Source organism: Labeo rohita, chromosome 3 (genome assembly GCF_022985175.1).
Source record: "Labeo rohita strain BAU-BD-2019 chromosome 3, IGBB_LRoh.1.0, whole genome shotgun sequence".
NCBI lineage: Eukaryota > Metazoa > Chordata > Actinopteri > Cypriniformes > Cyprinidae > Labeo > Labeo rohita.
Genome location: NC_066871.1, coordinates 11,264,132 through 11,290,483, shown reverse-complemented (window position 1 = coordinate 11,290,483; position 26,352 = coordinate 11,264,132). Strand labels below are relative to the sequence as shown.

General features: G+C 37.5%; 1 protein-coding gene across 1 annotated transcript in view; it reads right to left on the bottom strand.

Moving 5' to 3' along the window:
• sdk1a (sidekick cell adhesion molecule 1a) overlaps positions 1–26,352 on the bottom strand; it is a 397,596-nt gene that overhangs the window by 9,636 nt on the left and 361,608 nt on the right. The window contains 10 exon segments of the mRNA XM_051103029.1: positions 5,469–5,633; positions 7,325–7,450; positions 7,690–7,851; positions 8,217–8,354; positions 11,351–11,537; positions 13,236–13,351; positions 21,641–21,742; positions 22,216–22,272; positions 25,236–25,368; positions 26,048–26,118. Coding sequence (XP_050958986.1) covers positions 5,469–5,633; positions 7,325–7,450; positions 7,690–7,851; positions 8,217–8,354; positions 11,351–11,537; positions 13,236–13,351; positions 21,641–21,742; positions 22,216–22,272; positions 25,236–25,368; positions 26,048–26,118 — 1,257 coding nt within the window.

Below are 26,352 nucleotides of genomic sequence, written 5' to 3'. Positions count from 1 at the left end.
TCTCATCTTTCAGCTCTTTCATCGTAAGTCATGTTTTTCGTGGGATTCGTACCCAAAGATTTCGCATCCGTGCAGGCTGAGCTATCGAGCAAGCAGAAAGCAAAACATATGGAGCTATAATCTATAATCGATTATAAGTGCTTGCTGTTTTTACTGCCTCTAGTGTTCATTTTTGTTTGAAACTGCAGTGATGCGTACTTATTGGTTAAGTTTTTCGCATCTTGCGAAAAAAGTTCCTACAGGTACATTTTCATCATGGGATCACGTAGATTTATTCTCTTCCATGTCAGTCTGTGATGCACATTTAGGAGAGTATCACGATGCGTTAAGCCTTGTTTAGCGGAGTAATGCACATGTATGCACCATGGTACTGTCGTTAATGGGTGGCAAAGTCTGACACAGAAGAGAATAAATTGTTGAATAAAGTTATTTTAGTTTTCTTTGCACACAAAAAGTATTCTTGTCACTTCTTAAAATTACGGTTGAACCACTGATGTCACATGGAATATTTTAATGATGTCCTTACTAGCTTTCTGAGCCTTGAACGTGCCAGTTGCGTTGCTGTTTATGCAGGGTCAGAAAATGCTCGGATATCATTAAAAATATCTTAATTTTTGTCCTGAAGATGAATGAAGGTCTTACGGGATTGGAATGATATTGGAAAAAGTAATTAATGACAGAATTTTTATTTTTGGGTGAAATATCCTTTTTAAATAATCCTGGCAACGCATTTTTAGATCTTTTTAAGTGTCCCAGGAATTGAAAACCAGTGTTTTAAAACAATTTTAAGACCAGGTGCAAAAAGTAGTGTGTTTTGGTTGACCACATTGTCATAGGCTCGTAAAGTCCGAGGTCCGGACTTCTGTACATTTATAAGATTAAAATTTGTTGTCTGAATGACTAATTTGCAGTTTAAAACTCCTCATAGTACTGTCTACATGTATAAATAAGTTTAGACAGTTTCAAAAAATGTATAGTGTCCGTCGCTGGTGGAGTGAACGAGGCTGTGTTGCCAAATCCATATATTATAAGCGACTTTGAATTTGTCTTTTCTACTTAATTTGGCAGTTTAAAGACATAATAAAGTGGGAAGTTGCAGTTTCGGGTTAGTGATATCTTTATCTTATCTTATTTTTAGAACATCTGAACTAATTTTTGTTTATTTTTATTTATTTTTCATTTTTTAATTTGTTTTCACAGCAATATCTGGCAACTCTGGCAACTATTGCTGACAGAATACCACATTCAGTAAGGCAAACACAAAAAACATCATGATATTATCTGTCAGAAACTTTATGAACGCTATCAAAGACAGTGTATATAATGAGTCGTATTTGTAGGGGTTATTATAGCACAATTCTTAACCTCAGACCTCATTAATTTTCAAACCCTGGTTACAGCCATGTAATTGACTATCCTTTATATTACTAATAGTGAAACTTGCCAACTTGGGCAGATGTTTCCTTATTTGAAAGAAGCAGCAGTGATCGTCTACCATATTTGGAGCAGCAGCGACACACGTTTATTGGCCCGTGTCCTATCTGCTCATCTCTAGTGCTCTAGAGCAAAGGAGAGCGTGGCCCAAATGTGCCAGCACTCTCCAGTCATATGTGACAGCCGCTGATGGACTGCTCTGACAGCAATACTGAGCTGCTGTGACATCAGCTCACAGACAGATTGGAGCATGCCTGTGGTATGAATATTTCAGTCCCATGACATGCGAGATGTTGATAACATACTTTGCTTTTCATTTACAAACAGGCCTCTAGGACTTGCACAACACTGCATTAATTACTTGCTGAGGCAACATAGCAGTTTTTCTTGAAAGCGCTAGCCAGTGGCCAAAGAGAAAGACTGAGCGAGACGGAGAAGAAAGCTCTAGTCTTTGACAGCTTCATTTTTTTCCCTTTGTATAACTTTAGATGCCAACATTGAAATATTGCTTTCAAATACATTCTTTGTCACTGACGGAACTCTTATCAAGGTTAAAGCTTGAATGAAACACTATAATGAATTATGGTTCGGTTTATAATATCACAAACAAAAACCACTTTGTTTGGCTGTTGCTATTAAAAACAAACTAATCATATGACAGCCTCCAAGCAAACATCCTGAAACTGTTTCAACAGTATTATTACTCAGCTATAATATTCAGAGATACAAAGGTCTTCACTATATTTATTCAGCAAATGAATCTAGTTTCATTCCTTTTAAGGCAATGGCCTCTAGATGACCTCAGTTACATTTATTAACTTTCCTTATACAGCAATGAACAGAAATTGGTTGTATTATCTGTGATAAGGGGAAGACTGGTAGTTCAAAGTCTGTGTGATACAAATCCGAGATGCGGTTGCTCAACCACAGGAAAACACATGAAAACAAGGCAGTCGTAATGAGTAAACATTTATAAAAGCGAAAGAGAACAGCCACACCTCAAATCGCAAATGCACTGCAAAAAAATCAATAAAAATCGGTATACTCAGTATTTTTGTCTTGTTTTCCAGTACAGACATCTACTGTGAAGACACTACATTTACAATACCTGCGAAACTAAATGACGTAAGATATTAAGTCTTGTTGATATTACTTTACAATAATGTTCATTAGGTAACATGAACCAAGAATAAACAATACTTCTACAGCATTTATTAATCTTAATGTTAATTTTAGCATTTTCTGATGCATTATTACAATCACAAGTTGTGTTTGTTAACATTAGTTAATGCACTGTGAATTGACATGAACAAACAATGAACGACTGTATTTTAATTAGCTAACATTAACAAAGATTAATAAGTAGTGTAATGTATTGTTCATTGTTCAGTCATGTTAACTAATTTACATGAACTAATGGTAAAAAATTAGTTACCATCTTGTTTTCAGAAAAAAATATTGTAATAAAAAAATGCTAATAGGATAAAAATTATTTTGTTTTCCATTTTAAAGGAACAAAAACAAACAAACAAACAAACAAAAAAAAAAAACCCTTAGGCCATCCAAGATACAGATGTTTCTTTATTTTGAAAAGATAAAGAGAAATTCAGTGTTTAGCACACTTAGCAGCTACATTTTTCTAAATTTGTTCCACTGAAAAAAAAAACAGTACATTCCTTTAACATTTATTTTCTTTTCACACTGGCAGATTTTTTTTTCATTTTTAAGCTCACTTTATTTAGACATTTAGATTTTTTTTTTTTTCAAAAAACAAGACTTAAAGAGTTCATGAACTGAGAAATCAAATTCCTTTGATCTTTTGACGTAAGAGGTCATTGTACTATAAAAAAATCCTGTAAGTTTCAGAACTCAAAACTTTCTTGTTAGTCTAAAAACAGCTTATATTTGTCATGAATTTGGCCAGTGACATTCAGTTCCGCTCACCACCAGATTTTGCCCTCTCATTCCATTGACATTCACATTACACTGTTGCACCACACCCCAGACTACGTTCCCCATCATCCATTGCGCTGATCACCTGCATCCAATCAGAGACTCTATATAAGCCTTCCTCTTGCTAGGGGCCGAGACGTGAAGCGGGCGGATCCATCTGCATAACCTTATTTGAGCGAGACAAAGACATGGTCATAAAACAAGCAGGGTCAGACATCAGCAAACAGGTATGTTAGAGCAAGTGGAAGATTAATCCAGAACAGCCGAGGGTTGGTCAACGGTGAACGTAATCCAAGGGGCTAGGCAAAAAGGGGTAATCCGATAAAACAGGCTAGAGATCCAAAGGGCAGGCAGCGAAACAGACAAGACGAGATAACTAGGCGTAGAAACTAGACTTGAAAAACTGGATACAGGAACAAGATTTACAAACTAACAAAGTGGCTCCGTAAAGTTGCTAAACACAATACAATACTCAGCGAAATGCAAGAGGAAGTCCAAGGCTTATATAGAGTCTCTGATTGGATGTAGGTGATCAGCACAATGGATGATGGGGAACATAGGCTGGTCTGTGGTGCAACAGTGTAATGTGAATGTCAATGGAATGAGAGGGCGACATCTGGAGGTGAGCGGAGGTCACTGGCCAGTGACAATATTAAAGTCAATCTGCCAAAACAACAGGTTGTAAAATGTGCCAATTTATGATGTAATAGTGTGGCTAAACACCACAGAAGAAGATCAACGCCTGCTTTTACATCACTGCCTGTTTAACCCCACCCACCAATTCACACACGTAGTGTAAATTAATAAGAGGCGAACGCAGGTCTACTCAGAAATTAAACTGTAAAGTTGGCTCCGAATACAGCAAGATGCTGTGCAGTGCCAAGTTGGGAAAAACAGTCTTTGCATTGCCTTTCTTCTGATCCCAACATTAGGCAAGAGTGGATGAACTTTACTTTTAATGAAGCTCCAGACTGCACCAGTAAGATCTTGGTTCTTTGTTCTCTCATTTTACTGCAAATTCGTTTACAATCTGACGTGGGATTTTCAGAAAAATTGAAACTAAAAGAAGATGCTGTGCCGAATATATTGAATCCAACAGTAATGTCGCACCACACAAGTGTGAGTAACTGTTTTTATTACATGGTCACCATTTCTTTGTTTAAAATGCATAAATACTGTAACAGAGGCTGTTATAACAGGTTGCTTGATATGTACTGAGTATTTATGTGTTTTTGACCTATATCACAACAGCGCCAATCTATGGAATGTGAGCTGTCAAACATACACAAGTGTTAACCAATTATAGCAGTGGGTGTTTACTTTAGAGTCTACAATCCGCCACACTTATTCAAACAGAGCGTTTTGATGAGGGGGGTCAAAAGAGGACGGAAAATAGCCGATTACATCTAAATTATTGTTTTTTTTTTTATGTAAAACTCTTGATAGCATTATAAGTGGACCTCAGTACAACAGTACAAGAACAGTACAAAATAAAAAAGAGGCAGTTCATGACCCCTTTAATACTGTATGTTATTTTGCTTATCAAGTAAACGTATCTTGATTTAAAATTGATTTAATGTTTAAACATACAATGAAAAACAAGACAAATAAGATAAAATGGAGAACACTTGCAGAAGTCAAATTATTCTCTTGTAATCTCAAATGTCTTCTCGTGAGAAGATTTCTCAAACTGTGCAAAGATAAAGTGTGAAATCAAATCAGACAACTCGATATGAACTCAATCGCTCCTCATCTAAGCTACACATATTCATTTTATAGCTGTGTACTCTTACTAAAGGTTAGCAATTATTTAACTTTTGTGTATTTTTGTTTCTCCTACCAAAGCAGAAACATGTTAGACAAAGTTCATATGTTAAACAAAACTTGTCTGAAAGCTCCATTAGGCCCTGCGAGCCAAGAAAGAGCAGCTTTTCCAGAAGGACATGGTACAAACAGTTCATGTGGGTGTAAAAGTCACATTAAAGATAAATAATACCAACAGTAACTGATGCAACACCCTGTCAAAATCTCTTTGATGACTCATATCTCAGTACAGGAAGCCATGGGGAGGGTGTAATTACCTGACATGGCAGCAGAGGGCGCACTCGGCTCGCCGTAGCCGAACTCGTTGATGGCCAGCACTCTGAACTGGTAGCTGATACCCTGCCGCAGGCGGTCTAGACTCACTGAGTGAGAGGTGCTGGTGGGAGGCAAGTGTCGCACAAATGTATCCCACATCCCTTCATCTGCGAAGAGCAAGGTCACTTGCAGTGAAAATGTCATCATGCACTTGGAAGCACTAAGTTCATTACTGTGTCCCATTTCACTTAGCAGATGCTGACATCAAGAGCAGCTAGCAGCTGTTTCATTGCCCGACGAGCAATGATGTTCAATGTGAATGAAACCATGATGACATGGAAAGGGCAGTTATACCAATGTATCCCAGCAACAATGGAAAGTAAATGTTCAGTAGATTATTTCAGACCAGCAATCAGGCTCCTAAATTAACACTCGGCAAGCGCCGAACCCGAGCAGAAATTAGTTTTGCCTGATAACTTTTCTAGGAACTGCAACATTACATGGTTCAAACTGAAAAAATTAATAAAGATGGCAGTGATCTTCTAGCAATTTTTAGCTCACTGGATTCTGAGGTTCGTCTAGGTTCAATCTGTCAATGTGCAACAGATGCACTTTATTGGCTCTTCTGATGCAGTACCTACACTGTACAAACATGCAAAAAAAAAAAAGTAATCTAATGATGCAATATGAAAACAATTACTATATACAGTATAAATTGTTAACAAAAAGGAAAAGTAAAAAAATGCAATATGATAAAAAACTATTTTAGAAGTACATAATATTTAGATGTATTCACATAGTATTAGTTTATGTTTTGATTTTTTTTTATAGTGATGTGTTCATTTTAACTTTAAGTTTTTTAATATTTTATTTAAAGCTTTATATACTACCAGTCAAATGTTTTTTAAAAAGTCTCAAAAGTCTCTTCTGCTCACTAAGCCTGCATATATTTGATCCAAAATACAACAAAAACAGTACAATTTTGAAATATTTTTACTATTTAAAATAACTGTTTTCTATTTGAATATATTTTAAAATGTAATTTATTCTTGTGATTTCAAAGTCGAATTTTTGGCATCATTACTTCAGTCACATGATTCTTCAAAAATCATTCCAATATTCTGATTTACTGCTCAAAAATTATATATAATTATAATTATATAATTATATAAAATTATATATATTATCATTATTATTATGTTGAAAACAGCTGAGTAGAATTTTTTCTGGTTTCTTTGATGAATAAAAAGTTCTTTTCTTTTATTATAAATGTCTTTATCATCACTTTTGATCAATTTTACACATCCTTGCTAAATAAAAGTATTAATTTCTATAATTCCCAGTATAAACAAATTATACTGACTCCAAGCTTTTGAATGGTGTAGTGTATAATGTTACAAAAGCTTTTTATTTCAGATAAACGCTGATCTTTGGATCTTTCTATTCATCAAAGAATCCTGAAGAAAATGTACTCAACTGTTTTAAATATTTGCTAATAATAATAATGATAAAAATAAATATTTTAAATTCAAGTTTTAAACTAAAACTAAACTAAAACTTAGCTTACAATAAACACACTAATCAATTTAGTTTTTAATTAGTAGAACTCAATTTTACACATTTTTACAGTTTCAGATTTGGTTGGTAGTTGAAGAACTTTAAGTCTGAATTTGAATATTCCATAAAAATTTAACTGTAATAATAAAAATAATCCACTGAAAATGTCACTGATACTACTGAAAATGATTAGCATTAACTTGGTAGTACTGATGTAGTTACAGATTTCTCATTCAGAAAATAAATATATACCTACACATTAGAGCATAACTACAATTTTTTTAAGTTTTGAATCATATACCTGATGGGCGTGCTTCAATCACATAGCCGGTCACATGTCCTCCTCCTGTCTCTCCTGGCGTCCAATGGATGTTGAGCATAGATCCTGTCTTTGTGATTGACATTTCTACAGGAGATCCAGGAGACCCTAAACAGAGAGGAGAGCGTGCAGTGAACTGAGAAGTACAGCGAGCGATCCGACCCTAAAGCTAAACCAAACGCCTACACCACTGTGAGATATTGATCCACGCAGGTGTTTTTTCGCAGCCTGGATTTCTGACACCTCTCGCTGAGGAGTGGGTAATGTAAGCTGCGCTCAGCGACCCTGAGAGTTTTGCTGATCTGTTTTAGTTGCTGTGTTTGTTTGGTTGTGGTTGTGTAGCTCACCTTTGACCGGACCCGCTGTGATGTTGGCCTCTGCCTCAGGCCCGTAGGCAATAGTCTTGGCCTGCACGCAGAAGCAATAGGTCACGCCCTTGGTCAGGTCCCGCACCTTCAGCCAGCGCTGCCAGCTGCCACGGATATCCACCGTTACCACTTTAGTCACACCTAATATGCACATAAACACACAAGAATGCACAATTACACACTAGAACGGACTTCCATTCAAACAAACAACACAATGCTACAGCATCTTCCAACCTAGCGAGGCAAAATCAATTACTCCAGTTATGTACGATAAACTATGTTGACACTAAGAAATATTATTAAAGTCAGACATTTTCTGCTTCTGGCTTTAAGAAAACTTAACACAGAGCCATGGAAACAATAACAAGAAAATGAGCTTTATATAAACAACTCATCACATCATTATCGAACATCAAAACAACATCAAAACACTACTAGCGATGTTAAAAAAAGACATTGTTCCAACCAGAACATTATGAAGACAGACGTTGATACAGTAGTCTCACCTTGAATTGGGGCAGTGGGCTCGTATACCACCCTGTAGCCTTCCACCACACCGTTGGGGGACAGCGGGAAACCCCAGGACACATTCAGAGTGCTGCTGGTCACCTCGGAGAAACTGATGAAGCTGGGAGCACTGGGGGCTGCGAGAACGGATTATGTTAATTACAGACTTTGTTAAAGCAATAAACCATTTGAGGCAGTGTTTGTGTTACGGGGATTTTTACATTTAAAATTAATGAGCCAGGTTACGGAGCTGGTGAGAACTTCCAATAAGAAGTTCACTTTCGGAACAAAAAATTACAGATAATGTACTCACCCCCTTATCATCCAAGATGTTCATGTCTTTCTTTCTTCAGTTGTAAAGAAAGTTTTGAAAAGACTTGAAAAGACTTCTATGGTGCCGAGAGTTTTAACTTCCAAAATGCAGTTTAAACGCAGCTTCAAAGGGCTCTAAATGATCCCAGCTGAGGAAGAAGGGTCTTGTGACCATGTGAAATGATCTGTTATTTTCTAAAAAATGTACAATTTATATACTTTTTAACCTCAAATGCTCGTCTTTTCTAACTCTGCGATGCGCATGTGTACTCTGTGCACTCCAGTTCAATACAGCTAGGATATGTCGAAAAACTCCCATCTCATTTTCTCCTCCAAAATCATCCTACATTGTTGCAGACCAAGTGTTTACAAAGTGAACGTGCAAACAAGGTCAAACGCCCTTTCCAAAAAAAGGTAAAACAGTGATGTAGGACAATTTTGAAGTTGGAGGAGAAAATGAGATGGGAGTTTTTCGACATACACTAACTGTATTAACCCAGGTTACACAGAGTACACATGTGCATTGCAAAGTTGGACAAGACAAGCATTTGAGGTTGAAAAAAGTATATGTAATTCGATTTTTATTTTACCATTCTGCTAGATGAGGATTGTTTAGAGCCCTTTGAAGCTGCACTGAAATTGCATTTTGGATGTTCAAACTCACAGGCACCATTGAAGTCCACTATATGGAGATAATTCCTAAAATGTTTTCCTCAAAAAACATAATTTCTTTGCGACTGAAGAAAGAAAGGCATGAACATCTTGGATAAGAACGGGGTGAGTACATTATCTGTACATTTTTGTTCTGGAAGAGAACATCTCCTTTAAACTGAATATGAATCTGAGTGTCGTCTGCATAAAAATGATAATTAAGCCAAAGTGATTTTTAAAGCAAAGCGGAAATATATAAATGCTAAAAAATAAGGGGCCTAAAACTAAACCCTGAGGAACACCTGTAGGGACAAAGCCAATCTCAGACCTAAGTCCACTCATACGGACAAACTGTCGATGATCAGACAGATATGAGCTAAACCTGGTTAAAACTGTCTCGGAAACACCAAAGACAGTTTCATAATGGTTAAGTAAGAGATTGTGATGGACAGTATTAAAAGCGGCATTATCTAAATCTAATTATTTTTAATTTTTTTTTCAAAGAGCTGTATTGTACACACTAGAACCGAAAAGAAACAAAGAAATTGTCTAAGCAAATAAATGTGAAAAACAATAAGATAAAATAAGAACAAACTATTTTCCAAAAAATGACTTTTAATGTCTTTGGGAAAGCACACTTTCTCCCTTGATGGATTAGTGAATGTATGTGATGAGTGAGGCTTATTGCTTGTATGAAAGAGCAATTTGACAAATGACTCTAATAATGTTGTTGTTTCATAACGCGAAGCATGGTTCCTTTCATTTAACTTGTCACAATAATTGCTACTCAATTTCAGAAAAAAAGGATCATTTCATGAATATTCAGAGTTCAAATAAAAAGAGTTTTAATAATTAAGCTGTCAACATTTTGCAGCAATGTAAAGAAATTCAGTTTTTTTTTAATAAGTTAGAAGTATTTTCTGTGAATGTTTAATAAATGCCAAGTTCTGTCATGAAACTCTAGACGGCACGAGCTGATGGATCATTAATGCAAAATGTGTTAAATTACTTGGCACAAGCTGATTGGTTCATGTTGCATGTGCAGCCAATGAGCTTGCTGCTTTACATTTAAATGGCTGGTTAACATTCATTAGAGCATTTTGCAGCACGCTTTCAGAGTTCCTCTGAAACCCTCTACTTCCCCAGCTCCACCTGTATAGATCTGCTATGGGTTATTATATTTCTGCACTGGCAAGATTTGACTGAAAAACTCACAGCAAGTTCACAGCAGTAGCAAGTTCCTGTACTTGATTAGCAGCAGCAATAATCTACAACAACATCAATAACCAACAGCTGTATAGCAGATCTATTCCACCAAAAACATTAACATTGTCATATTCATTACCATGCTAAAATCTTTAGAGAGTTGTCTTGATAAAATTAATATTAATTTTAGTATTAATAAATCAAAGTTTTGTTTAGTTTTTAGTTTAACTATAGGCTGTTTACAGATGCTAAGCATCATAGCAAAAGCATTTTAATATAAAATTCAATTTGTATGCATCATAGGTGTGAGTATTTTGCAACAGCTTCGAATGTGGCACATCTAGTCCACTTTTAGAGTCTGATGTAATATGTTTAACAAAAACAAATCTATAAAAGTGAGTATATCCCACTCTCTCAGAGATTTTACAGTGCTAGCTATGCAAATCTGTGCTCTTACACAAATGCAGCTTGTTGCTTTAGGAAATGTCAAAGAGAGGTAGAGGTGCTGAGTTTCTTCTGTTTGAACAAATGAGGTCACATCAAGACCATTTGAATAATTTTCAAATTGTTTTTTTAGGTGACTCGTGGGTAACGAGCCCCTCCCTGTCATTTCAGCGAGGTGGAGCCTGAGGTCAAATCATTCCCTGCTTGTGCGTAATTCATTCCGACAACATTTATAGAGTGAATGATTTAATGCAGAACACATGAATTGCTAATGTGAATGATGCAACGGTGATATAACGCAGCATGCTCCAAAATATGATCAGGTGTCGACCTGGTTTTCATGCATGGAGAAGAACACAATATGCAAGTGGACGTGTTGCCCTTGGCGCGCTGTCTGCGGTCAGATTTATAGTTTAGCCTTAAAAGGTGTAACGGTTTGTGCTCAGGTCAGAGGGGGTCTCTGTGATCGGTCCTGAATGGGAGTTTAATGGCCGTTAGGATGATTTGTACAGATGCTCACCTGCTTGAAGAGTGCGCCCCCTCCTGGGCTCACTGAACGGACCATCTCCCGCAGCATTGAAGGCGGACAGCTTGACCATATAATATGTGTAGCTGGTCAGGTTCTTCAGTCTCATGTTGGTTTCAGGCCGGAAGAGAATCTTAACTCTCTCTGTGTCATTCTGATTGTCCATCTCCCAGTAAAGAATCTACATATAGAATATAGTATATAGAATTAAGCTTAGTCAGGCACAATCAACAGCAACCTGCAACCCTTTTAGCTTTGACTGTATTCGCAATTTACTAAAAGCATTTGGACACTTAAGCCACAATGCATTACATTGAGGGTTTTCAACCCTTAAGAGACTCATGGACCCCATTCAAATTCTTAGCCAACCCAGTAACCACTAGTAAATAAAAAAGCAGATCTAGACAGGTGGAGCTGGGGATGGGGTAGGCTAAGATGAGAAGACACAGTGTTTTTTTGTTTAGTGATAGTTGTTCATGACTCCCTTGTTTGTCCTGAACAGTTAAACTGCACGCTGTTCTTCAGAAAAATCCTTTAGGTCCCACAAATTCTTTGGTTTTTCAGCATTTGTGTCTATTTGAACCCTTTCCAATAATGACTTTTGAGACAATGACTTCAACAATGACAACAATGAATTTTGAGATCCATCCTTTCACACTGAAGGCAACTGAGGGACTCATATGCAGCTATTACAGAAAGTTTTAAGAGGCTGTACATTAAGAGCTGGGGGGTGAAAACCTTTTAAATTAGAAGATCAGAGTAAATTTAACTTATTTTGTCCTCGGCGAAACATGTATCTTTTGTAGCTTCTGAAAGGCTAAATGAAAAAAAAAAGATGATATTTAGGCAAAATAAGAAAAGTGTACACATCTTCATTCTGTTCAAAAATTTTCACGCCCTGGCTCTTAATGTATCATGTTTCCTTCTGGAGCATCAGTGAGTGTTTGAACCTTCTGTAATAGTTGCATATGAGTCCTTCAGTTGTCCTCAGTGTGAATAGATGGATCTCAAAATCATACAGTCATTGTTGGAAAGGGTTCAAATACACAGAATTGCTGAAAAACTAAAGAATTTGTGGGACCCAAAAGATTTTTATGAAGACAGAGTGCAGTTAAACTGTTCAGGACAAACAAAAGACTCATGAACAACTATCACTAAACAAAAACAAACAAAAAGCTGTGGATTATTCAGTTAACAACACAGTATTAAGAATTAATTGTATGTAAACTTTTGAACGGGGTATTTTTTATAAATTGAACTATTATTTTCTCTTGTGGACTATATTGAAATGTCTTTTAAGTGAAATATCTTATTCAGGACAGTACTAAATAAAAAAATAACATGCATTTTGTATGATTCCTCTTATTTTGGTAAAATAATTTTGCAGAATCTGCAAGGTGTACTGTATGTAAGGTATATTTTGACCTCAACTGTACATAAAAGAAAAATGGCCATACAAACTCTTTAAAGAACAGATGAAATGTGCAGTTGGCTTATAGTTTCTTCACTGATCATGCAGAACTGAAGTATTCAATGAAGCAACAGGGATCCCTGGATTAACATGAATCTGCCATATTACAGCCAGGACATTTTAATAAATCAATTCCATGCATATTTCAGCAGATATTCACTTAACCCACCCATGATCATTATTTCATAACACAAATGGGCAGTTCTTTAAAACATACTGTCTGGCGCCACTATCTAATGCAGCAAATCTGTGGAGAACATAAAGAAAAAATAAGAAAAAACAGATTGTAGCTGTTCGTCCACCCTGGAGAGATTGAAATGACAGTAGAGGTAGAGGGGAGGAGAAAAAGAGGACAGATAATAAGAGTATGAGAGAGACTGGACAAGGTGGGTGGTTTGGAGGTGTCACCTTATATCCCTGAATGATGCCATTTTGGGTCTCTGCAGGGGGCGGCTCCCACTGTACCTCCAGCTGTGTGGATGACAAAGTGTTGATCTGGATGTTCTGAGGTGCCACGGAGGGGGCTACGAAAGAGCAGAGGAGATACTGTAAATACATCACACTCTATCCCTCCAGCTAACCACTACAAAAGACAACAACTGTGTCCTGAAAAATGAGATGCACTCATGCTGCTTTGGTGCCGGTGCCCAATCTCAAATCCTTCCACATATTTCCACTTGTTCTAAACTTGTAAGACATTCTAACTTCTGATAGACTCAAAAGAAGATATTTTAAATAATACTGGTAACCAAACAGTTGACGGTAGCCGTTGACTTCCATCATACTATAGAAGTCAGTGGGCATCATCAACTGTTTAAAATTGTAATTTTTGGGTGAACCATCCCTTTATTCAGTGGAAACACGAAGTGGAAACATCAGTTCATGAACGAGAGCTGGTACTAGCAGAAAAGTAATATCAGATGAACACCGACTCCAGCGTGGCTGCCGCCCTCTGTTGTGTCTCTGTTAAATGTCATTCATTAAAGGGGCGAGAAATACATAATCCTCATCCGTCGTAAATCACAGCAACAGATGCAGCTACCCCAGACAGCAATCATCAAAAAAGAGCGAATTTAATAAGACCAAACCTGAAAGCAGAGCTAACTCCGGGAGCATGACAGCTCGTCTATTTTAGGAGCTTGAAAGTTGAGTTTACGTGTAGTAAAGCGGGCTGAATCATTTATGAGCGGGAATGAATTACAGCTGTGGACAGCGGGGTTCAAGAGGGGCTGGCGCAAGAGACTCAACTGAATGAGCTGTTAAAATAAAGCACAGACAAGCTCAGTGCCAACATCTAAGTGAGCTGTCTTGCTGTCTACACAGGGAGCATCCTAACCGAAACCCAACATTTCAAGTGAGATTTGGAACATATAGACGACAAGTCCATATGCCACACAACATTTCTCACATGATGTGCACTGGACACTCAACAGTTGTGTTCCAAAATGATGTACTATGCACTATGCTCTTATTCTATGCAGTATGTACTCAGCCATTTACTGTATGAGAATTAAAAGGCTATTTTGTCATCCAAGAGAACCAAGCAAAAACAAAAAAGTTTTGTTTACAGCAAAGGAAAACCAGTTTCCTCTTGCCTATATCCATTTTTCTTTACCAATCCTCGTTTTGTGATCTATTGTAACTGTAATTCCCACCCCTGTCCAGTTGGTAGCGAGTGCACTCCGGTGTAACAGCAGAGAACTGGATCCAGAACAAAAACAAAACTGTCACGAATCTTTTTGCCCTGAGTTTGATTACACACAGGCAAGTACCCAGAAGCTACAACGATCTATCACGCCACATTAAAGAGCGCCAAAATGGTATTTATCGCTTTAATTTCCTAATGAAATTGTCAGAATTTGAAATCTGAGACTGTGTTTCATATCAAAAGTAACACAAAGCTTAGCCTATTGCAATTTATTGGATGGGAGGCACACTATGTATTGTTCATTCATCAACCAAAAAACAAACAGCATAGACCAAAAGATTGATTAGGATTTACGAATCTATATCGGTTCATAAAAATTTGAACGTTAAAATCGCTGTCTCTATGGGGTGTGGTGTTGAACATGAAAAGTTACGCAGTCTCATCTGTTCTTTTCCCAATAAATGCACAACCCTGTATCGTCCTGCAGGTTCATAATTAAAAATGAAAATGTGAACAAAAATAAAAGCAATTAAATGTGTTATCATAATTAAAATATGAAAATTAAAATGACGGTTAATAATAGATTATGACGGAATTTTTACGTGTTAAGTCTACCGCAACCCCTGATTTATGCATAGAGTCATTTCTCAACGATTTCGAAATGATTCGTTCGATCAGTTCTGAGTGCAAGAACTGTAAACCCCTTGCTTCCATAAGTCTACTCTGCTCTGATTGGTCAGCTGGCCAAGCCTGTTGTGATTAATACAGAGAGGAGTACTTGAGCAAGTTAACGAGCGCTACCATCTGTGTTGCCAAGTCTGCGGTTGTTTTTAATCTCCATGGGTTGAAGGAACCCCAAGAATGTCATACTTCACCCCTCGAATGAGAATGTACCAGGGGAACCCCTTGTAAACTTGTATTTTAGATCCTGGAACATGACTTTTAATAGGGGATATGGCTCAAAACGCAATTGGGCTAGTTTATGGCTAGTTTTGAGTAGCAATTGGGCAGGTTTTGTTGTGAAAATCTGGCAACCCTGGCCACCATTGACAAAGCATGCAGCAAAACAATAATATAGTGCTTCAATCCATTATTACAATAATGAGATAAAAACATTTGAACACTTATGCAAGTGAATCGTGCCAACAGCTAAAGCAGTGTTGCCAAGTCCGCGGTTTTCCCGCAAAATTGGGCTACATTCATGGGTTGTTTTTCATGTTTGCGGGTTGAAGCAACCCCAATAATGTGATATTCAGCCACTGGAATGCTAATTTTACCAGAGGAACCCCACCAAAAATGTGTATTTTACGCCCCTGGAATGCAATTTTTACCAGGGGACCCCCTCAAAATGCGATTAGGCTACTTTTGAGAAGCAGTTGGGCGGGTTTTGTTGTGAAACCCTGGCAACCCTGAGCTAAAGTTTAGCTGCTAAACTGTAAACAAAACAATAATGGTGGATACTTGAATGTAACAAAATATGTCTACTACATTACTACAACATTAATCAACACATTTGTAGGAAACAGTTGGTTCACCTGGAAACCTAAAGCTGCACTGGGTTTACAGTACATATTAGCACAAAGAACTTGCTATTTTGAGCACTCAACTGAAAATGTACACATAACGTATCAATCGTACTTACAGGTTGTGGTTTGGAGATGCTTGTTTTTCCACATAAAGATGATTAGAAACCAAAGAAACTAAAAGCCAAGATTAGAGATGCAGTCCTCGCTAAAATGATGAGCACAACAAAAGGTTCGAATTGTATTGCTGTGGTATCGTGGAAAAAATTAATTTGAACCACTGATTCTTCACATCATCTTTCGGCAATGAAAACAAACCAAACTCGCTTTCACAAAGCAGAACATGTCTTCTCAACATAATGTAAACACACTAACTAGCGAAGTGTTTGTGGGCAGATCAGAGTGTTCATATTTCGCGGGCAGGCGGGGATTATGCAGATGTATTACCTAGTGACGTGTAAATCAGTAACAGACAAAAGATTCGAAAACATAACGACTCGTTAAGGCATTTCTGAGTTGACTCTTTCTTTTGAGAGACAATATCTTTATCATGCACTTTTTTGATTAACAAATTTGCAGACATTGCAAGGATAGCTATGTTACAAACTGCAAAAAATATATTTTTTTCGAAAACCTATATGACCTGATTTATAAGCTCTCCAGACTACAAGACAGCTAGAAAAGCTAAAGACCAGCTTGACCAGGCTCTGAAGGCAGTTTAAACCATTTGAGATCAGCTCAAAACATTTAAGACCAACAAATCGGGTTAGGCTGTTTTAATTTTTTTTTCTCATAAACACAATTTGTTTTATTAAATGAGTTCACAGGAACTCAAAGTCTCCCTGTCAGTGGCCCTCCATCACTAAACTAATCAAATGAGGGAAATATTTCAATAGAAGCAATTTATGCAACATATCAAAACTTTAACCTGCAGTTAAAAAAGTCCAACTGTGGCAACACTTTAAAAGTAACTCAGTTCTGCAATAAAAAATGCAGACTTGGCAACCCTAAGCATGGCTGTTGGGATGGCAGAAGCTTTAAGGGCAAAGCACCCTTCACGCCCGCTCTCCGGCTCTCTTTCTCAGCCTACATCTCTCTGATCCCTCTCAGAGTATCTTCAGATGTAGCCAACCTGACGTTAATCAGAGGGAAATTCATTTGTTTGTTTGGCTGCCCCCCCTCCTGCTGCTGGGAGTAATCTCCACGCCTGGCCCCTTCTAATGATGCTGTTAATAACCTGATGTTGATAACCCTGCCTGCTCCGCCAGCTGCTTGAGTTCTTTATGACAGATTCATATTTACTGCTTCATTAAACCCCTTATGAGAGGAGGCCAAAAATGCTGCAAAGAGGTGAAAGAGGTAAAAAAAACATGCACGCACACACCCCCTGCCCTGCCAAAACTCTCACCACGACTGCTTTTATTAATACTGTGGCGCTACTACAGAAATGCTATTTAGAATTCCATAAATAATCTTGGCGATGAATGGGTGAAATGCAAAACTGTGCGGCGAGCAAGAGCCTTGACAACATCCTGTCTGTGCAGTGTCAGCCTGTTAGCACGCCTGGAGTGGAATTAAACAGCAAAAACGACAGTTCGCATTTGTAGCAATTTGCCAGCGTTCGATACTTTTAAGCATACGTTTGAAATGCGGACGTAATGCATCTATTTGCTAGCAGTGGGTGGATTGTTTTTCCACTAAAGGCCCTTTCATTGATCATAGGAGATGCCCCGCGTGAATATAGATTTGTTTCGGGCTGTGTAGGTGATAAAAATCCTTTCTTTTGTGCCGTACCCAATAAAAGAGCACAACAATTATCAGTTTTCCGTGGAATAGTTGGAATGTCATATCCGGGCTTCCTCTTTTGGCAGCTCATTAGACGAAGCGCTCGGCTCTTCAGCCAGGCAGCTGGATATTATTCAAGTCAATAAATATACAGAAAAAAAATATGACTGTTTTTAGTAACAGAACAACTTGAACACAAATTGAAAAGCACTTTACAATTCAGCAGTACAAGCTAGCTAGCAGGAGCCTGATTGCAAGGTGGGGAAGAACAGAGAGCTAAACCAGCCTTCAGTACAGCTTAAAAAAGCAAACTCATCTTTGAGCACACTCTTTATTCAGCCATCTCCAAGCACTTCTGATCTATGTGGTCCTCTTAGCACATTATCCTCAAGTCCTCCTTAAAAGAACCAAACTCACATTGGACAGAAAAGTGAACAGAGTGACCAAAAATTCGTTGTTTTTTTGTATATTTACAGCAAGTAGTCCCAGATCTCTTTTTATTCTATCAGAGTTTCATTTTCATGGAACTCAGACCACTATAGAAATTTAGTGCTGTCAAAATTAGCGCATTAAAAATATTTAATGCAGGGACGGGTCTAGGGTTGGCCACCCCACTCACAACTGCTCAGATTTGCATTTATTTAGACGCAGAACGTCTTTACGACCACATCAAATGGGAGACTTTTCAAACGTGCACTCCAACTTCACTTCAGTGCCAGGCCCTAGTCAAATGAATGTAGAAAAATTACAGGTGACAAGGGAGCTGCAGTAGAACAACAGTGAACTGCAATCAGATGAGATGAGACGTTGTCAGGCCACATTTACCTGTCTTCTCAGCCGTTTTACTGTGCTCGTAGCATGTGCTCTTCAAACGCACGCAAAAATGCGCCAACGTGCACTGTAGCCTGTATCATTTCACATTAAAGTGCGAATTTAACTACGAGCATGCGTGCCAGATCCGTGTCACATTCAGCAGCGGCAGCTCTTAAAGTAATAGCAGCCAAATAACCTAATAACCCAGCTGCTGTGATGTCTATTAATCAAAGAATAGAAAAAAAGAGGAAGTCAGTAATTTTTCATCTATATTTGGTATTTAGTGTTTGATAACTATTCAGTTTCTGGATATTTCCTACTCGCTGTAGGGCACAGCTGAGGTCAAAAGCTTACACACCCCTTCAGAAACATTAAAATGTTAATTATTTGACCAAAATAAGAGAGATCATATAAAATGCATGTTATTGTTTATTTAGTACTGACCTGAATAAGATATTTCACATAAAAGATGTTTACATATAGTCCACAAGAGAAAATAATAGTTGAATTTATAAAAATGACCCGTTTATTAAAAATGACTTGATTCTTAATATTGTGTTGTTACCTGAATTATTTACAGCTGTGTTTTTTTGTTTAGTAATAATAGTTTATGAGCCCCATGTTTGTCCTGAACAAAATATCCTTCAGGTCCCACAAATTCTTTGGTTTTTCAGCATTTTTGTGTATTTGAACCCTTTCCAACAATGACTGTCTGATTTTGAGATCCATCTTTTTACACTAAGGACAACTGAGGGACTCATATGCAACTATTACAGAAGGTTCAAACGCTCACTAATGCTTCAGAAGGAAACATGATGCATAAAGAGCCGGGGGGTGAAAACGTTTTGAATTTGAAGATCAGGGTAGATTTAACGTATTTTGTCTACTGGAAAACATGCAAGTATCTTCTGTAGCCTCTGAAGGGCAGTACTAAATGGAAAAATATTGTATTTAGGTAAAATAAGAAAAATGTACACATCTTCATTCTGTTCAAAAGTTTTCACCCCCGGCTCTTAATGCATCGTTTTCATTCTGGAGCATCAGTGAGTGTTTGAACCTTTTGTAATAGTTGCATTTGAGTCCCTCAGTTGTCCTCAGTGTGAAAAGATGGATCTCAAAATCATACAGTCATTGTTGGAAAGTGTTCAAATACACAAGAATGCTGGAAAACTAAAGAATTTGTAGGACCTGAAGGATTTTTCTGAAGAAATATCTCATTCAGGTCAGTACTAAATAAACAATAACAATTAGAAGTTGTTACTTTTTAAAGTCTAACTGTTAAATTATCTATGTTGAATGGCTATAATCCATGGTTAGTTTTAAGGAAAAAAGAACAAATTTATAGAGATATCAATAGTATTAGACATCAGTGATAAAACAGTCATAAAAAAAGATTCCATTAAACAAGTATTAAAAATATACTGTCTTTACGTTGTTTGTAGTAATCATATTACACATCTATATATTTGTTGTTGTTGCTAGTATCAATTTCAATTTTGAACTCTGAAGTTTGGTTTCTTTTAAAGTGGTTCGTTTTTAAGCCAAATTTCTACCAAACCACTCTCAATTTCCTGAAACTACATTTCAGCACTAATCATCATTGCTTCAGACAGTTATAACAAAGCTAATTGATCCAAAAACAGATCCAAGTCCAGAAATTGATTCAAACGTGGTCCTTGAGGTGGGTTTGTGTTTCTGTCACATTAGGCAGAAGCCCACCATAGCTCTGGCCTTCTGTCCTTATGTTCCCTCTTCATGCCACTCCACTAAGAGAACACAATTCATATCTGTCAACTCATGTCATGCCTTATTCCCTGAAGGACTGGAGACTGAGAGCATGCTGTCCTGTTTCTGGAGAGCATAACGGCACAGGCCTCCATCTAAAAAGCAACATCCGTCGACAGTGGTCATCACTACATCTGTCAGGGTGGAGTGGCAAAGATGTTTTACTGCGAATTTGCTCTCTCATTAAACTGGTTCTCTGGTGGGATGATGCCAAAGCATGCTGGTCTGGGTTTGACGAAAGTCTACTCTGCATTAGGAAAACAAACACAGTCCTCTACATAACCATTGAGTCATGCTCTCAAACTGTGCGGGTTTAGAAAATACAAGATACTTTATTTTCCCCTATAACATCAGGGCTCAGCGTGGAGCCAGTTGGAATCAGACATTTACATTTTTCAGCGAAAGTGTCTTTATAAATTTATAGCAGTTATGATATCACATGGCCATATAGCTTACAGATAATATTGCAAAAAACAAACCAAAAATAAAATAAAATAGCTACTGTCAGCTACTGTGGGAATAGATGATTTTATTGCTGTTATGGAATCACATGGCCATACAACTTTTCAGATGATATTGGAAAAATTAAACTAAACTAAAAAACAGCAATTGTTGGACTATTTACACTATATAGTTCTGAGATAATACTGCAAAAATATCTAAAAAAAAAAATAAAATAAAATAAAATAAATACTGTACTTTTGCAATAAAATAAAATAAATAAAATAGCAACAGCTGCAATGGGACTATATACTTACAAAAAAATATATTTATTTTGACAACATTTTGATTTCAGTGTGTAAAGTGACCTCATTTTGACCCCAAATAAAATAAAATAAAATAAAATAAAATAAAATAAAATAAAATAGCAACAGCTACTGTGGGACTATATACGTGCAAACAAAATATTTATTTTGACAACATTTTGATTTTAGTGTGTAAAGTGACCTCATTTTGACCCCAAATAAAATAAAATAAAATAAAATAATATAAAATAAAATAGCAACAGCTACTGTGGGACTATATACTTGCAAACAAAATAAAATTAAATAAAATAAAATACTGTATTTTTTGCAATAAAATAAAATAAAAATAGCAACAGCTACTGTGGGACTATATACTTGCAAACAAAATATTTATTTTGACAACATTTTAAATTCAGTGTGTAAAGTGGCCTCATTTTCAAATAAAAAAATAAAATAAAATAAAATAAAATAAATCCATGAGTAAAGTGGCCTCATTTTGGCACAGTCACTTACCTGCTTCTCCAACAAACACCTCTACCGGAGCACTTGGAGGGCTTTCGCCAATGACGTTGTAGGCAGTCATCACGATTTCATAGCGCCTGTATTTCTGCAGCTCTGATGAGAATTTAAAATTACAAACAGAAGATCTATTAGGGTGCTTGAAAGTCGCATTTTGGCTTTGAGTCAGCAGATAAGAAGAATGAGAACTCATCTGGGTAGAAACAAAAGCATCTCAGAGATAACCACCTACTGTTCCTTATCAGTGTGGATACAGAACAGTTCGGGTGTGATCTCGGAAAGTAATGGCATTACTCTTTCCAAACTCTTTGAACAGTATTGATGAGACGGTACATGGGAGACCGAGAGCACATGCGAGTCTCAGGTCTCAGGCGGTGTGCAATGGGATTCACTTTGAGAATATCTCGGGGCCAGAATGTTCCTGGTCAGAGTAGATGGATTAGAGGAAGAACCTTGTTCTCCGAACAGGAGGAGTATTAGGGATTACACACTTTGCCAAAGGGAGCTTGAATATTTTGGACTTCAAAGCAGACTGACGTAAATGAGAAAGATGGCTAAATGAAACTTACGCGTTAGCTCGAATTCGGTTAATGAAGGATTGCTGACAGTCTTCACAGTGCTTTTGGCTGTGGAGGGAGAAAGAGCAAACGATGAGGAATACATTACTGGAGAAGCAGCAGAGATGGAAAAGCACAAATCAAAGGGATATTTCATCATGGCAGTAAATCTTTGCTTTTCAAAGTTGCTCATCATACACTTCTCCCAGAGATTGATGAAATTCCACAATGCTCATCTTGCGCTCCAATCAAACCCCACAAGAAACCAAAGCGAGTCAGTGATTAATGATTCAACAGTCAATATACAGTACTAAATCACAAGCTGGGGTGCATTAGGGACCTAATAAGATTTTTTAGAACATATACTGATCCAACATCACTTGGGTAAAATTAAAGAAAAATCTGAAAGTACGCATGACTGGTCATTCCTTTTGTACAGTTCCTTTTGAGTGCTGTAACCTAAATGAACATGCCTGTGTAGTAAAAAAAGGCTTCTATATGAGCTTATTTCAGACTTTTTATCTTTTGGTCAAGCTCAGGCACTTCAACTTTATTTACAAGATGGCAAAAAAACAGGGTAGCTAAATGGATAGAAATAAAAGCTCAGTGAGGAACTGAGAATACTTTAAATTAAATTTAGTTAAATACAACCCAGCCACTCTTAAAAAATAAAGGAATTTATTGTTTGTTTGGTTTTTTTTTTATATTGGTTCTATGAAGAACCTTGAACCTTCCATGGAACCTTTGAAATGCAGAAAAGGTTATTTATATTCAAAAAGAATTCTTTAGATTGTTGAAATGTTCTTCAAAATGGTTCTTTTACACTCTAAAAAATGCTGGGTTATATTTGTGCTTGTTAATGAGTTTAAATGTATGTAATATTGTATATTATGCTGTATTCACAAAAATAAATTCAATTTGTCTCATTTTGTCTCATTGTCCATGGGTGTTCTTGCTTATTAATAAATTTTCATCTTTTGATTATTGCTGTTGCCTCTAGTAATTCTATTTGTGATTTTAAATTTAAGCCAGCAATATAGTAATTTTAAACAATAGTTGACTTCATAACACATAAATAAAACGACTCAGCATGCTGAGTAAAAAACCCAACCAGCTGCGTCAAAATAACCCAGCATATGTTCTGTCCAATATGTACCCAATGCTGGGTTGCCAAATAACCCAAGTTGGGTTGTTTTTAACCCAGCATTTTTTAGAGTGTAGGAACTGTTCACTAAAAGGTTCTTTGGGGAATCAAAAATGGTTCTTATAAGGCATCACTGCAAAAACACCCTTTTGAAACTTTTATTTTTAAGATTGTGTGTGAAATATGGACAAACCAGTGACTGGGTTGTTTTAACCCAGCCTTCTGCGTAGTTTTATTTAGCTCAACTATTGTTTAAAAATGACTATATGGCTGGCATAAAATGAACATTTATTAATAAGTGTTTTAAAAAATGTTTATTATTTAGTTATTATTTATTAAATTTATTAATAAATGTTTGTTTATTTGGGTTCATGTTCAGCAAGAAATACAGTAATTCTTAAACAATAGCTGAGTTAAATAAAACTACTTAGAAGGTTGGGTTAAACATTTAACTGGGTCAAAGCATGGAAAAAATAACACCTAGGCCGGTTTCACAGACAGGGCTTAGACTAAGCCAGGATTAGGCCACAGTTCAATTAGGATATTTAAGTAATTTTCATAAACATGCTTAGAAAAAAGCATTACTGGTGTGCATCTTGAGACAAAACAAAGGCACTGATTTATTTTAAGATCAGTCAGTGCAAGTTTCTTTCAGTTCAGCTCAGACTTACATTTTAGGCTTAAGCTTTATTTTGACTTAAGCTTAGGCTTAAGTCTGTGAGACCGGGGGCTAGAGTATTTCTTAATAAACTGCGACGTTTTCATGCTAGAAGTGCATAGCAATCACAACATCAAGTGCACAGTAATTTTAAATGATTTAAACATTATTTTATAGTGACTGTTGTAAAAAATGAATCTGATATCCATCTTTAAAACTGTCATTATATTATATATATTAATAACTAGACAGAAGGGGAAAATCTCAGCAGAAATGACTCAGCTTTGTTTAATGTGTCACATGATTCAGAAGATTTAAGTCTTTATATCTGTCTGCCAACACACTGCGAAGAACAAATCACAGTCGCATAGAAACATATCCACACAATAAAGTAACATAAATTGACTTGGCTTTAGCAGCACGCTCCAGAAAGTGACAGAGACCTTGTTAGCTTCTGGAGTACCTGCTAACTTTTCAATGTAAGCTGTTAAGCCTGAACAAATAGAGCATAGCTCCGGTAATTTCCTCTTGGCATTTAGGGTGATTTCAGCAGGGAGGCACATTCGGCACTTAACAGACCTCCGATTTTAACATGTAAGACGAGTGGAGAGCAGAGGAGAGATATTGTGCTACTGCCCTGGCCAGTGGAGAACATAGGGAAAGGAATTAAATATGCCTCCGTGCTCGGCTGCTCCGAGCTTGCGCATTTAAATGCTGTCAACACTGCTGAGTCCAATTTGTCAAAGGAGATTTAGCAGCCGGATCCGGGCTGCGGAAAAAGAGCCCGTTGGCGCGATCTGTGCCGAACACTTGAGCTCAAACTCATGATTCCGCACCTCACACAGCCTGAGTGCGTAATGAGTTCACCTACGCTCAGCCATCCGTCGGAAAATTATTCTCTAACTGCAGGGAGGATGAGCGTCCTAACGCTTTGATTGCGTTCGAACGCGACCGATTTGCACAATATTCAACGTATTAATGTGAATTTAATAATTTGCCATCACTGATTGTGTCCTAGTTTCATTTCAAAGCTCTGCTTTCCTGAGTGTGTGGCTTGGAAATACAATATTCATCTTTCCACAAAAATGCACGTCAAAAAGGGTGAGTTAAGGAATTCCTTTTTTTCGACAACTGGATGGGTTAAAGTGTTGAAAGAAGCACTCAAGCTATAAATCAAGCCTGCGTGCAGACGTTTCTGGTTCAAGAGGAGAGCCTCCTCCCGCTAGTTACCTGTCAGTTCGGTGCGCAGCAAGGAGCTGTTGACGGCCCTCTTTGACTCCGGCGGCGCGCTGTCATACTGCAGCTCGCGGTAGTAGAGCCGATAGCCCACCAGAACCCCATTCACACTCTCCTCCTTGGGCGTCTGCAAAGGCACAGATTAAATTAAAGGTCACATTCCGCTAGCTGTTCTCACGGTCCTTATTAAAGCACACCCTGATAAAAAGCCGTCCCAGCTGTAACTGACAGACAGCGCTGACTGATCTCCCATCACGCATCCGTGCACGACGCTCGCCGCCAAACGGATAAGATAAATAAAAGATGAGGATTTAATTTCGGAGCCATTCAGTCAGTGGGTAATTAACAAAGCTCAGAGCAGAGCGTAATCAACTTGGCCTACGGTTCTGCTGATAAAACAGACAGTAGTGAGAAGATCCGGGACTCATAGGTCAGTGAATAAAGGTTTCAGCTACTAATTAATATCCCTTCAGATTGCAGGATCGCTGTCGCGCGTGGGTATTAATTATCCTGGGCTTGGCGGGGCCTTTGCGAGCTCTGTAAATGTGCGGGTATCAATACCGCGTGTCATTAATTTATGCAATCCTGCACGAGGAATACTAAGTGATGCGCGGCAGGCTGCTCAAAGCCACCTATTGACAAAAGTCAGATCGTTAAACAGAACAGGGCTGTAATTTCACTGGTGATAGCCTGCAACACGCTGCTACTCTTCTCACAGGCTGTAGCTGGTTTGTTATCTGGCTATCAGATAAACGTAATGGGGGTCAGGAGTTCACTCGACCCGGGGTGGGCCGGCATTAGCGTACCTGCCACTGCACCAGCACCGATGTTGTCGTGGAGGGTTTCACCGCTTGAATCGTGGGCGCTTCATCTGGAACTGCAGATGCACAGAAAACAACATTTAAGTTCACATAAAATACAATGAGAAATCCCATTAGGCGAGTTTTTAGTTAAAGATATAGTTGACACATAAGTGAAAATTCTGTCATTAATTACTCGCCCTCATGTCGTTCCAAACCTGTAAGACCAAATTAAGATATTTTTGACGAAAATGATGACAACTGATACAAGCATTGGTACTCTTGTGAACGTGCATCGAAGACTGACATAG